Source organism: Akebia trifoliata, chromosome 10 (genome assembly GCF_017979445.1).
Source record: "Akebia trifoliata isolate Shusen 1 chromosome 10, ASM1797944v1, whole genome shotgun sequence".
Classification (NCBI taxonomy): domain Eukaryota; kingdom Viridiplantae; phylum Streptophyta; class Magnoliopsida; order Ranunculales; family Lardizabalaceae; genus Akebia; species Akebia trifoliata.
In genome coordinates, this window is record NC_141384.1 from 26,784,139 (window position 1) to 26,803,150 (window position 19,012).

The 19,012-nt window shown below is 34.3% G+C and overlaps 2 protein-coding genes across 2 annotated transcripts; both read right to left on the minus strand.

The window, feature by feature from the left end:
• Positions 1–1,403: 1,403 nt before the first annotated feature.
• On the minus strand, positions 1,404–3,394 carry LOC147393502 (UDP-glucuronate 4-epimerase 3). The gene has a single exon (XM_086455948.1). The coding sequence runs from the start codon at positions 3,100–3,102 to the stop codon at positions 1,792–1,794; it is 1,311 nt and encodes a 436-aa protein (XP_086312074.1). The 5' UTR covers positions 3,103–3,394; the 3' UTR covers positions 1,404–1,791.
• Positions 3,395–8,992: 5,598 nt separating this feature from the next.
• Positions 8,993–15,791, minus strand: LOC147393503 (3-phosphoshikimate 1-carboxyvinyltransferase 2). Its single transcript, XM_086456192.1, has 8 exons — positions 15,367–15,791; positions 13,213–13,457; positions 12,320–12,473; positions 11,018–11,232; positions 10,707–10,824; positions 10,373–10,583; positions 9,461–9,522; positions 8,993–9,363 (listed from the first exon to the last, which is right to left on the minus strand). Exons 1-8 carry the CDS (start codon positions 15,691–15,693, stop codon positions 9,145–9,147), a joined length of 1,551 nt encoding a protein of 516 aa, XP_086312318.1. The 5' UTR covers positions 15,694–15,791; the 3' UTR covers positions 8,993–9,144.
• Positions 15,792–19,012: the final 3,221 nt, after the last annotated feature.

The following is a 19,012-nucleotide window of genomic DNA, read 5'->3' on the forward strand; positions in this document are numbered from 1 at the left end:
ACTTGAAATGGACTTCCATTTTCAATTGCTTTTAGGTCAGTGACTTCATCACTAAGATGAATACCCTCCCTTTCAAAAGTATAGAGACATAATAGCTAGGAAATGACACCACTAAATCTTTTATAAATCAGGTATTCAAGTTCACAATTCTTTTCGTACAATATTCGAAAAGCTAAGGAACTCAAAACACTCTTTTTTTAAGAAGTAAGGAACTCAAGCAATCATTCTAACTTGTTATCTAACATACGAGACTTACTTGTAGAATTTGGCATTCATCCTGAAAGATTGTAAGATGATTTATTAAAAGAAAATTAGGAACAAGAACGTATCCCATTGTTAGGAAAATGAGTCAGTAGTTTGGAGTGTATTTCTAGGCTCTTAGGAACCTAAAAGGTAAAGAAACAAAAAAGTTCTCTCACCAACGTCCTAATGGATATCCATGGCTTTGATGCTTCATTAGAAAAAACCAATTGGAAATATAAGAATTTTTCTTCTACCAAGCAAGATGAAAGATACAGAAGAACTGAAGAAGAATATGATCCAAGGGCCAACCAAAGATATCACTGGTCAAATAGTGATTGCAATAGTTCCCAGTCATACACCGAAGTAAAAGACTAAGAAAATTGTTCTCAAACCTCCTGTGCCACTGAGAAACCAAAAGAAGGTGAGGTGATCCCCTCCCCCCAGTCATTTGCAGATGTGAGAGAAGAGAAGATCATCTTTCGGAGCTTCCATGTACAAATTACGAGTGCAAAAGTTACATAAGAATGAAAATTTGCTATAAGGAATAGAAAAGATTGAAATTGACCCAGGTACATTGAACTTATCAACAAGAGGGCATCATGACCAATCTTTTGTAACACCGACACTCTGAAACTAAAGGCATTAAATCAGTGACCACCACTTGATCACTAGGGTATCTTAACATTTTCTAAAATCGAAGAAGCTATTCTACCCACTCTCTTGTTTTTTTTCCTTTTTTCTTTTGTTGATGAGTTACCAAGTTGAGATCCACAAAGACTTACCCAGAGTTAAACAGCTCATCTGCATATCATACACAAATAACACAGTAAAAGCAGTCATAAATAATATTTTTTTTTTAAATGGAATGTAAATTGCAGCAGTGTGATTTTTTACCTGCCAAGGAAAAACATAGCTACTGCGAGACCACATAGATCCATTCGTAACAGGTGCATGATTATACATACAAACAAGTAACTTGATTCATGAAATATGAAAACATACAATAAGGCCACCACTAACCTGTCAGAATTCTTATACAAAAAAATCGACAAAAGTAAACCATGGTTATTATTTGCTTCCATTCACAGTCCTCATCAAAAATTATGAAAACACATAATCAAGTATAAACGAACGCATATAAGAAAATTCCAAGAACCAAAGGTATCAAATGCTGTTTTATTGAAATCTCGTCAAGATGATAACAAAGTCCATCATCAGCACATGCTTGAAATTTTTTAGTCATAGATTGTACAAATGCTGAAACTATCAATAACGACATTCCTAGACAAAAAAAATTATCTAATGGAAAAAAGATGAGATGTGTCTGGTTTTCTTTTGATACATATCAAGGAATATCCTACGATCAAATTCTCATTAACCATGAATATCTCCATTGTAGAACACGGATTTCCTCCTTATATGACAATATAAAGATATATGAAACGAAGAGCGAATGTCAAAGAACGTAAACGGTGAAAAAAATGGTAAGAATCAAAATAACGAAGAATATAAACTGGATCTACCACACAGCAACAAACCGAAGATGAATCATCCAGAGCTTTTCCTCCCATAGTAACCAAGGTACCACCGGACAAACTTCTTCAATCCCGTCTGCAAATCCGTTGTGGGCTTATACCCAAGTTCTGTTAGGGCTAGGGTTATATTTGCATGGGTGAATTGCACATCACCATTCCTCGGCATCTTCAACATTACCCGATTGGCTTTCATTTTCAACAGTTTCTCCAAAATGCTCACAAGTTTGGTGACGGGCACAGGTGACGTGTTCCCCAGATTGAAAATCCGAAGCTGTGCGGCCCCCTTCTTCTTCCCACCGCTACCCGTACTTTTCTCTGCTGTATCTAACGACGCCAAACACCCTTTCACAATGTCATCAATGTAAGTAAAATCCCTCGCCACCGTTCCATGATTCGGACCCTCAAAGATCGAAATCGACTTCCCCTTCATTATATCTCTAGTAAAGAAGAAATACGCCATATCGGGTCGTCCCCACGGACCATAAACTGTAAAAAACCGTAACCCAGTAATCGAAAGACCATATATATGATTATAAGTATGAGCAATCTCTTCACCCGCCTTCTTCGTGGCAGCATAAAGGCTTGCGGGTTGATCAGTTCGATCTTTCTCCGAAAAGGGTACTTTAGAATTGAGTCCATAAACCGAACTTGACGAAGCCCATACAATCGAAGGTTGTGGATTCGCGGATTTGCAAACCTCGAGAATATTAACAAACCCAGCAATGTTGCTATGGACATAAGAACCAGGGTTTTCCATGGCATACCTTACGCCTGCTTGGGCAGCCAGATGCATCACATGAGTGAAAGCTACTACATCGAATAGTTTCTTGAGCAATGCTGCGTCGTTAATGTCACCCTCGACGACAAACACACCCGTACGTTCGAGGAGCGCTTGGCGAGCTCGCTTGAGGGACGGATCATAGTAATCGTTGAAATTATCAAGGCCAAGGACGCCATCCCCGCGACGCTTCAATGCGGAGGAAACATGGGTGCCAACGAATCCAGCGGCGCCCGTAACGAGTACGGAGATTCCGTTACGAGAGCGGACACGAGCGGAGGATCGTACTCGCTTCTCCCAAGAAGGACCACCCCATGTAGAGGTTCGAAGAGATCGTCGAAAAGGATCGGATGGTGGGGATGATGATGGGGATCGAAGGAAGAATATAAGGATGAGACCGATGAAGAGGAAACACCAGAAGGAGAGCTTTGCGAGAGAGAAGTGCCATCGAAGACGATGGAGATATGGGGATTTGTCCATCTTGAATTTTCCTGGTGTGGAGGGAATGTTATCGAGATGAGATGAAATTGGCTTCAGCTGTGACATTTGGGTGGTGGAAGAACCAATGTGGTTGCAAAATTACAACTTTGCAAACCCTAACCCCCCTTTTTTGTGTACCTCTTAATCTTGTTTGTTTGATTTCTTTTGAAAAAAGAATCGTCAATGAGAGGGTTAGGGTTTGGGTTGAGAAATTAGATCTTCTTCTGTAGAATTTGTTCAAAGAAGGGGTTTGTTTTGTTTGACTAGTTTCTTGTTTTTGGAGAATCCTCTGTTTTTTCTTCAATGGTTTTAGAGAGAGAGAGAGAGAGAGAGAATGGGCTGTAATTGGAATTTGGAGAGTAGCTAACTTGGATATAAATTAGATGTATTTATTATATTTTTATTTTTATTGAAGTTTCAAAATTGTTCCAATGATCTGAAGTGGCTGTGTTTGGAAAGTATTTAAATTCTCAAGTACAAAATTAAGAGAGCTAATATTAGCACCCAAACTTTCATTTATTACACCAAAATTAAAAATAAAGAAAGAGACAAAATTCTATCCTCGTAAACTATTTATTTTAATTCTCAAGACATGTTTTTCCAATGAATTTATCATCACTTTTATAATCAACGAATTTGTTGATAAATTACCAACAAAATTATTAATATGGCAAAAACGTTGATATTTTATTAGTGTATTCATTGATTATAAAAGTGACCAATTCACTAGAAAAAAACATGTTTTGAGAATTAAATGATTAGTGTATCGAACTCAAAATTTTGTCATATTCAACTCACGAAATGGGGATTCACCCGTAAAGAAAAGAAGTGAATGATTAAAATAAATAAAATATAGGGTGCCAATCGAAGTTCTCTCCCTCTTTCTTTCCATATATATATATATATATATATATATATATTGGCTTGATTTCTATTCTTGGGTTTAGGAATGGCCTAATCATAAGTATGAATAACTATTGAAATTATTAGAACGAGTGTTATAATAATGTTTTATAATGGTGAGATTATAATATAAACCAAACCTTAACAATGTGTTGAAGAGAAATCCAAGGGGTTGGCTCAATGGCAATTTCAGACTGATAAGTAGTTAATGCCCGTAGGTAGTGAGTTCAATACTCAGTATGAGCATTAATTACTCAGGGGCCACCCGCGATGGTGCACCCTCACTTACCTGGTGCTTGTGATGTGTGGGCGTTGCACATGCCCCAGGACTACTCCTTAGACAAGATCATGATCTATGGACTGAGCAAGGCCCAAATACAAGCTCATTCCACCGTCTACAAGGATACCCGGTTATTAAAAAAAAATAAGAACAATGTGTTGAAGAGTGCGTTTTAAGAGTCATGATCATCTAACGCCCTCCTTTGACATGGCCTCCATCACAAAACCCTAAAACATTTGTCCTAGGATACACAAGAAAAAGATTTATGATTCTATGTATCTCGAGGTAAATGATCTATGATTCTATGTAAAGGGGCATAGGTTAGAGGGGGCGTCAAAAAATCATTATTCGTGTTTTAATCTTAAAAGGGATGTAATACATAATTTAAGAAATTGGAGTGTAATAAGTAAAAATTGGGGTGCCAAAGCAACTCTCTAAATTAATCTATCACCCATCTATCTATTCTAATAAAAAACAGGGAGTTTGTAATTGGGTGGAAGTCCTTGAATTTCTCCTTGGTTTCATGAGTTTAAAAGGGATTGTATGGATAAGATTGGTAGATGACATAACATGGGTTCACTATTACATCTTAGTATTTTTTGTATAAAAAAAATATAAAAATATCCTAACCTTACAACATCTTTGAGATGATGTGAATGTTGTTTTCATGAATTTTTACAGTATTTATTTCTTAAAATTATAAAATTGCCTTTGCCCAACAAACAACATCATATATAACTATAAAGCTAAAACTTTTTTTTATTTTTTCTTTTGTAATCCATGTGCAGCAGATGCCATGCCACCTACTAGTTATGTATGAAGAGAATGAGTCGATTATTTTATTTATTTTTCTTTTTAATTTTGTATGGTAATAAGGGGTCATATGGACCGACCATTATTAAAGGAAAAAAAGGATTACAACTAGTATAAGGGCTCCCTAATAAAGTATAAGGTATTTGGGCATAATTTATTTTGGAACACTGATTACATCGCTCCTTCCAAGTGGGCAATATAGCGAAGAATAGGTCAGACAATGATTCAAAACATACTGAAGTTCAAATCAATCCGACCTGAAAAAATATGAAAATTCAGATATTGATTGAACTTTCAAATCTGATACAATTTCGAATCGGATTCGAAAGTACTCCAATCCTCTTCGAAAAAAATCCAATCCGAACATATTTTAATATTTTTTTTATTATTCATAATTTCATATAAGTAAATACATTTTAGTCTTTTAGGTTTCCTTCTATATTTGTAGTTGAAAAATGAATTTTTTTTAAAATTTTATATAATTTTAATTTTTTTTAAACATTTGTAATTTGAAAATAAGGCATGTGTTCAAATGGGATTAGATTGATATCAAATTAAGGATGAAATGAAATAGATTTAATTTGATTTGTAGATTCATTAATCGGATAGGAGACATGATTAAAAAAATCGGATCGGTATTGGAGTGGTATTGATCTGATACTGAATCGATCTATTGCTAACCCTAGCAAAGAAAAAACCACCTTCTTTCATTGGGTGGAGAGGAAACATTGAAATTAACCATGATCCAAGTAAGCTGCTCCTGCCAATCCTGAACTTTACGACTTTGATGATCTTCTTAGGCAAAATAAAGTAGTTGGTTTAATACACATGCATTTTATTTAAAATTAATTTCGCTAATTCTATTCTTCTTGCATACGAGAAGAATCTTCCTTTTGTACTTATTATTTTTTTATTTGGATTCATGCTTGTAGCCTCGATTGACTATCATGTTAGACTATTCAAATGTAATTGTGCAATGTTTTAATAATGTTATTCGATTGATATAAGGATGTTCATCAATTTTTTTTTTCTTTTTTTAAGTGGAGAGGGGATAGTTAAAGAGAGATAAAACTAAAAAATAATTGAATTAGGTTTTCCTTCATTCATTTCAGGAGGCTTTCTTGCTAAATTAGTTAAAATCTGTGAATGTTGCACAAAATGAAAAAATAAGTTCATATTCAACGATGCAAGACTGTCAAATTTCTTAAAATTCAACTGCTTTTGACAAACCAAGGCATCAAATTTTTTAATGTAAATCTTTTTTTTTTCAACAGGCTGAACCATCAAAATTAATGGAGAATGGGAGAAATTTGACAGTACTAAACTGTCGAATCTCAAGAACGTAAAAATTTCAACGGCCCTAAACCATCGAAATTCGATTTCTAAAATTCAAGGGTCTTAGCCCGTCGAATTTTCCAGTTTCACGTAATATTGATACCACGATCTGATTCGAAACCCGTATTCACCTATTAATTACCAATCACTAACTTGCTTGCTTATTTAAAATAATAATAAAATAAATAAATAAACCACAAAAATTACACAATTGGGGACTCTAATTAATTGCAAAAACTTAGTGTTATTCCTTTGATTATCCTTCCTAATCTTTTTTGCCATTAGGTCAATAGTCTTTATCCCAAGACACCATAACGGCTAACACTCCCAAGCAAGATGACATGCACAGCCATATTTAAGTGTGTTTTATTTTGTTTTGTTTTTCAATGGTTGGTGGGGCCACAAGGGATGATCAGTTTTGTGTTTTAAGGGGATGTATTTGACTTTCACCATAATTGTAGGTATGGTGTAGTTATTGTTTGGATGCATATGATGGCAAAAGTCACTAAAGTAAGAGGAGACAACGGTCATGTGAGGTTGAGAGGGACACGTTTGGTTGGATTCACCAACGGTCACCATTGGGAGAGTAGACCTAAAGTGACTTGGAAAGAAAGAAAGTAAATTTATCCCATGATAATGACCATTATTATGAATCATTTCCATCAAACCAATTTTTCTTTTTATATTTAAAATATTTCCTCTCTCTCCTTTTTTTTTTTTTCTATTTTTTTTTTTTTCATGATTTCGACCAAAGTGCTCTTTCTACTTCAGGAGATACATAATATGTGGATATAAATTCAAAGTTAATGATTTTCAAACTCGATTCAGTTGACGTGGCAAGGGTATAGAACCATAAATCTTTTTTCCTTGTGTATCCCAAAGAAAATGATTTATGATTTTGTGCCCTTACCACGTCAATCGAGTACAGATCGAATGAAAAAAAAATCAAATCCGAAAATCACGACTCTTAAGTTCAAAGATTTACACAAAATAAAAATCAATGTGAGTGGTGACAAAACATAAATAATATCTTTACTATTATAATGAGAGAAAGTGGAGTAAAAGTAGTTTTACACTAAAATTTGGATCTCAAAAATGCCTTTATCTTTTCTTTGAAACTTAATATAATCAAGGTCATTTTGGTCAAAATGTTAAAAAAAAAAAAAAATCAAACAGACCTATAATTATATTAATTAATTTTCAAAATTATAAAAAATCCTTTTATTATATAATTTTTAAAATCCCTTAATTAATATTTCAAATTACAAATAAGCCTTTCGTATGAATGTGTGTTTCCACATGCCACCTTCAAATTCAATATAATATAAAATACACCTATGGCTTACCAATCATTCCATCAATGGTTTCATTCTAATGTTATGGTCTAAATATTTTTTAATCAATGCAAGGACCTTTACTAGTGAAATGGTACATATAAAGATGATTAAATACTTTCATCTAAAGCAGAAACAAGTAATTTATAAAAATCTTCTCTTCTTTTCTTCTCTCAAATTAATTTCTATGATTAAATATTAACTTTCTAAATCCCACAAATACAATTATTACCATTATAAGGTGGTCGAAGGGGGAGGGGTAAAAATCCTTGTAACATCTTGAGATACATTATTCAAGATAGAAGATTTTGTTCTACCTTTTGAATTCTGACAGAATATTCACATATTACATTCCTACAAAAAATTCAAAATTTTAATAGAATATTAATATAATGTAAAAAGAGAATTCTATATCTTTGTTTTTATTCCTTCCCTCGATGTGTAAAGTGTATGGAGTCAGTCTATTATTGCAACCACCTTACATTTTTGGCGACAACCATGATTTCTTCGTACATGTGGCAGGGCATCAAGGATTCTCTTTTATATAAAAAAATATATTCCTCTCTTGGGGAAGGCCTTCCCTCCTAATCTCACATTTCTATGAACCAGACCATTAGTCATGTGGGATGCTGTACAATCATGGTTTTAAAACTCGGTTTCTTGTCACCTTGTCTCGTCCAAACCGATATCAAATCGTCTTAAATGAGTTTTTCGATAAAAATGGAAAAATTGAACGTGAATCCTAAATCTCGATAAAAAAAAGTGACTTTGTGAGTTGATCTCGCTCAACTCCAATACCAAGTTAACTCGGGCTATACGTCTCGGTCTCTAGACGAGTTTATTGATTGCCTAGCCACCATGGCATTGGCATGTGACTTGAAATGTACGAAGGAGTGAGTCGATTTACAATAAACATATGGTACACTCTTTGGGCCCCACTCATGTTATGGATGTTGGACTTAAAAACAAGCTGAATCGATTCAGTTGTCAGACTGGGTCCAAATCATTCATGACCCCTTCAGATGGAAGGGGCTGTTGCTGCAACAACAACAACAACAAAAAATGTATTTAAATAATTTCACCATGAGTCATGCTGGAGTGACCTCAAGATTGGACCTCATATCGCACATCTTGACGTGAAAGTGGATAGGAATCATAAATGCTTTTTCACTTGTATCTCGAGGAAAAGCATTTATGGTTCCCGCACACTTTCATGTTAGGGTGTGCGATGTGAGGTGCAATCTTGAGGTCACTTCAGCGTTATTCTTTCGCCATAATAGATCCCTCGGTATTAATAAATTTTCGAGTGCTCTTCACAACAAATAGCCTTAATGGCAAATCACAAGCCATAAAAAATTACAACAAAACAATACAAGAAAAAGAGGGGCTAGTATTGGATGGCGTCACCCATTCTTCAATTATTTTCTCAAAACCTTACCTTTCTCAATGCTTTGTAAATCTCTGAAGGACTTCGAAGTAGTCGGGAAAGGTCTTCTTGGTGCACGCAGGATCCTTGATAGTGACAGGCACATCTGCACATGCGGCAAGAGAGAATGCCATGGCCATTCTGTGATCATCGTACGTGTCGATTGCTGTTACATTCAATTTCTCTGGTGGAGTAATCACACAGTAATCTGATCCTTCTTCGACCGTTGCACCCAACTAAAAATATAACCAAGGTAAGGTAAGGAAATCTCATAAATGTGATTAATCAAGAACGAAGATATTTCAAAATGTATAATGACCAAAAGACACCAACCTTCCTCAGTTCCGTGCAAATGGCAATCATCCTTTCAGTCTCCTTCACTCTCCAACTGGCCACTGACGAGAGAAAACATGTAAGAAACGGTGAAGATCAAGAAACCATGAAACATTTTTTGAAGACTAGTATACAGAAAACCTGGATAACTATTGATAAGAATCCCATCCATGGTTTCAAAACTCGGTCTAACATCTCGTCTTGCTCGTGGACGAGACCGAGTTTTCTTGGATGAGTCAACTCGTCTCAGACAAGATAAACCATTTAACTTGGTTTAGAATTATTTATTTATATATATTTATATGAAAATAATTATAAATTTTTTAATAAAATAAGGTGGTAAGAGGATGTTTAGTCATAAAATCATATTTGATGTAGATAATAAATAATTAAATTTTAAAATCCCGGTATACTCGGCCGAGATTTTCAAAATATCAATTAAGTTATCTCATTTGTCTCGCGATATTTTGCACATATGAGATGCCTTGTCTATCTATCTTGTTCATGGATGATACCAAGATGACTCGGGCAAGTCATCTCAGTCTTGGACGAGATTTAAAACTATGATCCCGTCTTCTCAAGAGGGTTGGGACTCAACAGACCATGGGTCCTTTAAAAGTGATGTTCTAGTTCTAAAAATTAACCTGACCGAATAATCACAATTCATAACTGATAAACATCCAATCTATCTCATTTTCTGGACAGACCCAAAAAAAATGGGACGGGTCCAGTGAAAAATATATAGATTAGATGGTTAGAATAATTGGTTTGCTTTATTATCTTGGACTCCGATGTGTAATCCATCAAATGGTGAGTAACTATTCCACTATAAATGAGCAATGTGTACTATATGCGGGGTTCCATGAATATCACAAATTTCCTTATAACTACTTGTAACAATCAAAATCGTACCATCTCTTATAGTCGTTGGACCATCGGCAAAAAGTGCAACTACGGCAAGAGTCATGGCAACATCAGGCATTTTGTTCATGTTCACATCGATGGCATGCAAATGTTTCCTTCTGGAAGAATCTCGAGGTGGACCTGTGACCGTAACGCTGTTCTCGGTCCAAGTAACTTTTGCACCCATTTTCTCAAGAACCTCGGCAAATTTCACATCCCCCTAATATTAGCAGAGAAAATCAAGAGAGGATACTGTCAGAAAAGTAGATCCATGGGAAATATATAAAGACGGTTAAGGCCACTGAAATCAGATATAAACACAACAGATAGCAACAATTTATACCTGTAAACTGCTGGTCCCGCAACCTTCCACAGTAACGGTCCCACCAGTAACTGCTGCCCCAGCTAGGAAGTAACTAGCACTTGATGCATCGCCTTCGACATAAGCATTTCCAGGAGACCTGTTGGATTATTTTACATTCCATCAGCTCCATTGTGACTAGGATTGCACAAAGTTTTTTTTTCATTTTTTATGGGTAAACTGGTCTTTAACCCACGACCTCAAAGTTTTTTTGAAATATGTCAAACCAACTGAGTTATGGGTCTAAGCCCATTGCACAAAGTAATGCCATGTTATACATCAGATGGACTTACTTGTACTTTTGACCACCACGGACAAAGAAGCGGTCCCAGCTATCACTGTGTTCCACACTGACTGCAAATCGTTCCATCAATTTCAAAGTCATCTCAACATATGGAATGGAAATTAGTTTATCAATAATTTCAATCTCCACATCTCCTAGAGCCAAGGGAGCTGCCATGAGCAATGCAGTCAAGTACTGACTACTAATAGATCCAGATAGTTTCACCTGCAAAGTACATAACAGGTGGATTGAGAATCAATTGCTTGATGAACTTGGGTGTGCACTAGTACAGACATCAGAGAGGAATCTTCAAATAAAATTGGCTACCTAGGAGTTTAGATGATTAAAGGATGTCTACACAATGAATGCTTAAAGGAAAATTTAGCCATCAATGCATGCATACAAACCTCTGCCCCAAATAATGTCCTCTTTTAAATAAGACCAATAACCATATCTGTAGTAAAAATATTTGAACCCTGAACACTAGCACTAGTTAAGCCTTACAACATCATAAATGCAATAACAAATGGCTGGGAAGAAATTAAACCAAAGCTAGCACCTTTTGAACCTAAAGTCCCAGTTGCAAAAGAAAGAATAAGTTTTCCAAAAAAATAGCTACAGGCGTTGGCACAATTCCTTGAGCAGATAGGGACAGCAACATCATAATCCCCTACTTGTTTTTATTTTCAATAGTTTTCTCTCAGAAATAAGAAAAACTAAAACTAAGTAATTAAGAAAAAGAAAAATAATAAAACTCTATAGTACAAGAAGATTAATTCCTTTCCCCTGGATTTATGTTAGCTAAATGTTTGATTACTTTACGGAGCTAAACTAATTCTTGGTGTGGATGTTTCTACATTGCTGCCGAAATTTGTAAAGTTTTAACACCACAGTAGGGCAGGTTTGGAATTGGTGAACCAAAACTAGGGCTGTAAATGCTTAATAATCCCAAAACAACAGGCTGACTCTAAGTCTAACATGCAAATCTAACGACCAAAAAGGGATAGACCAAAAGCTGGCAGAGGCTTTACTCCAACCTGATAAGTTCAAAGCGCAAGGCTGGTCTAAAGGAGATCAAACCAAAGGGGCAACCCAGCAGAAGTGCACAAAACTGAAATCAATCAACTCATGTTATCTGTTTCACCTGAAATTATTAGCTTACAACCTTTTTAGCTTTTTCCCAGCCAGGCATATGGTTACTAAATGCATCAATGGACTTAAATATCAGGACACATGGACAGATACTCATCACTATGGTTGATATCCATCACAACCAAATTGAGAAGAAAAAATAACACAAGTTAAAGTTCACCTTTCCCCCAGGAAGGCCTCCAGTTCCATTTACACGAACAGGTGGACAATTAGTGCCCAGATAACAATCAACATCCGCACCAAGTTGCTTCAGTCCCACAACCAAGTCCCCAATTGGCCTCTCTCTCATCCGTGGGACACCATCTAGTATGTATCTGAAATACAATTCATTCACGTGGCAAAAGGTGTCAGCTTAAACAATATAAGTAGAAAGACAACAGGGTACTCTTGAGGGAAGACACAACTCCATGAATCCAGGAGATCTCCCTGGTTAAATCAACCCAATCACAATGCTTCCGATTTTTAGGGATTTTTTTTTATCATTCCTAAAAAATATTGTTGTGATCACAAGAAAAAAAAAAAAAGGCGATCTTTATCATCATTCAATTTGGATGATTGAATTGAAAGCATATCTTTATCATAGTCACAAAATTGTCCGAATTTTTCAAAATATTCGTAAAATTCTGCGTGTTAGGGTTTAAACAATAAAATTGAAGAATTGACGAATTAATCAACGATTCCTCAATTAATCATGAAACATGGTAGCATTTTTGCCCTTTACCATCATTTTTTTTTTCAACCTTCAAACGTCAAGAAGAAGATAGGGTTTTTAGAGAGGTAAAAAATGATGGGTTCTGATAATAAATCTAAAAACATATTTTGCGAAATTCTGTCAGTTTTTTACAAATTAACTGATTTGAACCCCCACTGAATAATTTTCAAATCCAAACTTTGTTACTAAAATCTTTATCATTCAATTTTGATCATTCCTAAAAAAATATTGTTGTGACCACCAAAAACAAATACCCCGTTTCTCCTTAATTGGATAAAAATAATAATAATAGTTTGCCCACATATCTTCTTCAAATGTTATAAAAGCATAGAAAGAAGGACCTGGAATTTCCACCAGCAGCAGTTACTGCAGCAGTCAAAGGACGCATTGCTGTTCCGGCATTTCCCAAGAAAAGTTGAACATCCTCCTTCGACTCTTTCCCCACAGGAAAATGTCCACCAGAACCTTCAACAATTGCTCTTTTATTTGCACCGTCTTCTTCCACGCCTAGCCCGAGGGTTCTCAAAGCACCAAGCATATAATGGACATCATCACTGTTTAACAAGTTGTCCACAACAGTAGTCCCCTGATAAAAATAGTTAAAGGACTTTTAATGCATATTCCGGATGTCTAGATTATTTTCATAGAATGTGAGTTACAACTAACTTAACTGAACGAATGCACACGGAATAAACAAATCAAATTTCATTTCATGGGGTGTGAACCTTATAGCTTTTTAAAGAAATGGTGGTGGAATGATACTACAGCAGTATGGCCTAGAATATATAGAGTTCAACATCATCATAAATCTTTAAAGAGACCATGAAATAGTGATTTAGAGTCCCAGTTTTGAGGTTCAACATGACTAGTCCCAGATCAGTGTAATAGGCAATTCATTGAAGATCTAAGGAAAAAAACATTGGGCTTAACAAGCATCGATGTGACAGCACACGTGCAAACACATACATTCACACGCAAATACAGTTTTAAGATCTCAGCTTGTGTATACATTTATAAAATACTGAAACAAGTCTGTTGATGTAAGTATGTTATAAAGAAAGAATTTTGAATGGAATGATACACATCAAAATTATGTGAAAAAGTATATAAATAACAGCTGGGACAACATATGAGTGTCAGCATGTAACATGTGAGTATGGCATGAATGTTCAACATGGCCAATTCTACCAACTTGACAGGGTCAAGCATTAATGAAACAATCATGCCTACACCTTGCAAAAGGTTTTATAGAATATCAGAAGAAGTTCAAGTTAACATGAAGTTCATCAACTTTTCATGGACCCCATAATGGCATATTGAAGCGGCTCTCCTAGGCACAAAAGTGTTTGAAAATTGTTACCAGACCAATTTTCAAGGTTCGGATACTTCATTTTCAATGTTTGAATGTAAAAGGGCATGTCAGAGCTGAATCCTTGCATTTCTGGGTAATGTATTATCTCTTAAAAACCAATACAAATTCCCCTCTCCTTTTCTCTTGTTTTTGTTGTCATTGTTCATTCGATAGGGCAGGGAAGGGACAAGCCATTTTATGAAGTTTGAGAAATCCCAGAAAATTGTAGCCCAGTGAAGTGATTAAGTTGATGATTAGGTTACCTCTCTCTTAAATTCCTAGTTCAACCCAAAATGTGGCATACTACAATCAGCATAGGCCAACCAACTGCAACCAAGTTAACTATGGATAGAACCCCTGATCTCAATGGACTCATCAACATGGTTTCAGACAAAAATTACATATTTCAATATTTTTGTCCATTTTCGCATGCTTCTTATGTCAAATCTATATATCAATCGTCACGAGTACGAAATCAACTTTGAAGTTAATTATCATGCCCTTGCAATTTGTAACACATCAAGGAACAGAATTGGCTCTGCAATTTTCCAATTCTTCAATACAAACACAGCACGCCACAAATGTTAACAGGTGATCGAACTTACGACATTGAATTGATTGATCAAATTCTATGATTGATTACGATCTAGTTAAATTGGACACACAAAAATAAGATCTTCTTTGGGCTACAATTTTTTACACTAAAAAATATTTTGTAGAGCATCTCAAGCCCCCAAAAAAAGTTTTTTTCACATTTTTTTTTTATATACTATTTTTTGAACCAATATGCAATCCAAATTACAAGATTTGACGAATTTAGTGACACAATTTCTTCAATTGATTAGGATCTAATTAATTAAATTAAATTAAATTGGACACATTTGACATCTACGAAAATAAGGGCCTGTTTGGGTTACCAGATTTGCCTCAAAAAATCATTTTGAGAGCCTTTGGAGCAACATAAATATAAAAAGAATAAAAAATTTGGCACAAAATATGCGATCCAAATTGCATTACAGGACAAATTCAACGACACAATTCCCCAAATGTAGATCAAAACCCAAGTCATAAGAACAAAAGAGAAGTCAAATTTAGCAAAATACGAAACAGAACTAAAATTGAAAAATCAAATCGAGAAATCCACCTCAGATAGAGCGGCGAGAAGTAAAATCCGATTTGACAACGACTTCGATCCTGGAAGCTTAACTGTACCAGAAATTTCTTTAATGGGCTGCAACACGATTTCTGGTGCAGTCGAAGGTTTCTCAGGGGTGGTAACAGAAGCAGAAACCCTACCCGAAACAAATGAATCTCCAACGACCCTTTCATACTTGAGACCACCAAAACCAGAGCTTTTCATCTCTGATCCCAACCAAACAGAACTTAAAGCTTTAGGTTTCTGGGTTTTGGGGAGATTGGTACTGAAACAGGGGTTTTGGAGACCCTTAGCGATGTTGCTAACTTGCGCCATTTGTGTATCTTTCTCTCTTCAAACTCAACTTCTGTGAGAGAGAATTTGAGGAGAAGAAGTTGTTTGTTTATTCTCTCTCCGATTTCAACTACCACTTCACCAGTTCACCTACCAAGGCTCCCACCAGATTTAGAAATATGGTATTTTAGAAACACCCCCTGCTAAATTGATGATATTAGATTTACTCCTTTACAAAATGCCATATTAGGTTTGCCCCTTAACTGTAAGTCAACGTTGGGTTTTCTTGATGATTTAACATTAAAATTTTGATTTTTTTTCCTTAAAATTAATTACTAAGCCCGTATTTGATTGTCGATAAAATATTAATTAGCAAATGATTTGTCAGGCAAATCCCTTTCTACTGTTTGGGTAATGTATGAAAAAATTCGTAAAAAATTATTTTTGTTGTTTGAATTGCATTAAAAAAATAAAAATATATATTATTTTAATTTGACTTTTATGATAATTATATAAAAATTAATGATAAATTTTTTTATTTTTTTATTTTTGAAAGATTTGAATTATTACACCCCCAGTTTATTAAATTATTAGAGAACTATTATTGCATCCAAAAATTTTTAGAGAACTACTACTGGCACCTTACATTTTAATTATTTCATCCAAAGTTCTTAAATTATTTATCACACCCCAATTAAAGGTTTAAACACATTCTTCAAACATTACAAAGTTTTGGTTCAAATTATAATCTCAACATTATAATACTCGTTCAAATAATTGAGTAGATGTTTATGATTATGATTAGGCTCCAATAAAATCCTAAGTCAAAAAATAGATCAAATCTAATAAATAATGAGATAGTTTCGTTTAACACTCCAACTTTTACATATTATTTTTTTTTTTATTTGGGGTGCCAACAACTGCTCTCTAACATTATTTATAAAAGAGATTTATCGACAGATCTAACTGTTGCATTTTTATTACAAGTACTCCCTTGGAGTTCTGACAACTCCAAGGGAACCTTATTTCATGAAGTTTGTTACCCACTAAACGTTACTTTATCAAGTTTGTTGCGGAGCAAACCTTGGAGTAAGATCTATGTCATAAATTTCTAATTTTTTGGAGTTAATTTGTTATTTAACATACCTTGGAGTGGATTCTAACCAAATTAATTTGTGGCATCCAAAAACATGATTTGACATACAAGATTATAAAGGACAAATCTAAGAACTTAAAAAAAAAAAATTTCACCTTTGAATTTTAGTTTTAAATTTAGGAGTTTGATATCCATTCATTTTCAACATCTAATATCAAAATAAAAAAAGATTTTTTTCTTTTAGGTTTTTTTTTTGTTGTTGAATTTGAGTTTTTACATGTAATCTAGAAGGTTATGTTGTTAGATTACTAATTTGATTGTCCATGTGGGCCCAATTTAGTAAGATTTGAAATCTTACTAAATTAGTCACGGTAGCATGATTTATAAAGTAAGGTTTGTGTAGGTAACAAACTTGATGAAGTAAGGGAGTTTTTGTAATAAAATTGCAACAGATAGGTATGTTTGATAAATCTCTCTATTTATAAAATAAATATTGATATAATTTAAAATGAATTATTCAATCAGAATTTTCAAAAAAAAAGAAGATTGATTTAGTTAATAAATTTTTTTTGATAAAATAATTAATTTTTAATAATTTAAATATTTATTTTATAAAAAAAATATGAATTTGTTTGATTTCATTTTTTTATGTTTTTATTTTAATTTTTGTTTAATTTTATTTATAAAACAAATATTAATTTTGTTTGATTTCAAATTGTTATATATATTTTTTATTTTGTTTAACTTTATTTCTAAAATAAATATTAAATTATTTTTGATTTGTCGTGTAATAGCAAACTGTTTTTAAGGGGGGTATGATTTGCCGTTAATGAAGGAAAATTGGGGGTGTTGGCAAATCATTTTTCGCGTAAATTTAAAATTTTTGATGCATCAACCATTGAAAATTTATCATTTTAATAGAATTTAAATTTTTCCTTAATTTTTCGTGCAATCAAATATGCCTAAATAAAATTTGGAAAAAATCAAAATTTTACCATTAAATCATCAAGAAACTACAATGTTGACTGCCAAGGGGTAAATCTAATCTAACAGTTTGCAAGGTGTAAACCTAATATCACCAATTTATCAGGGGGTATTTCTAAAATACCCAAAGATATGCAGAGCTGCGCACGTTAATCTGAGAGATTCACCAACCCACGTGAGAAGAGAGGCTGAGAAAATGAAGAAACTTCTCTGTATTTCGACACGTGTTCTTAGAAAATATCTTAATCGAACAATTCTTCTGATATAGTATTGGTTTGCTTTTTTTTGTATACGTGTTACTCTATGATTTGCTAACTTCATGTTTTGATGGATCAGTTCGATTTAAAATGGAACACGTGAGAGTGAGAGGCTGCGCAAGGTTGTTATTAGGCAACGAAAACACGTGAATCGTGCGGAAAGTAGCAAAATTATCCGAATATTCCAAAAGAGTCAAGATCCTATGCACCCAGTGTGGAGAATTGAAACCCTCCTCCAACACCTCAACACATGCCACGTAAGCCCTATCCAATGGATTGATGCCTAAAATATATTAATTAAAAGTTGGTGTGGTTATCACTTTTTAATGGTTTTAATAGCTGTACACCCCACCAGCTTTGAATAACTCCAAACTCCACCAACTTTCTGTTGGAAAGTTTTTTCAAGTTGTTAGATTTTACTAACCTTACCGAACATTTTTCATTTTTCCTAGAATTTGGTGTGTTATAGAAAAAAGATAACTCAAGAGAAAAATAATTTGGTCATTTTAATTTTTAATTGGTCTGATTGATAATTCAAATTGTCAAGATGGACAATTAAAATCATTGAGATCAACCTTCGTTCAAATTGTCGAGATAGCCATTTTACAATCATCAAGTTCAAAAATTGTAAATCATCGATTTTGATGATTTAACATGAATCATTCAGACCAACAATGATTTGTTGATTTTGATGATTTGAATTTATTGTTTTATCAGGATAAGGGGTATTGAAAGAGAGATTTTAAGTTATTGAGGGGTGCATTTAGAAAGATACAGAGCCTGAGCCTGAGTGCGCTGGAGTTGCTCTGTAAGACCAAGAACCTCACCCAACACACAATCATCAAAAAGGCCGTTTATGGCCTCACACACCCCCGGTACATTCCATGTATGAAATATTTGGCTTGAATTCGCCACCCAATGTCCCAATCTAATTCAACCTATTTTGAAAAGGACACAACCACCACTTCTATCATCCATCCATTCACAACTCATGTCCACAAAACACAAAGAACCCCTCTTAAAT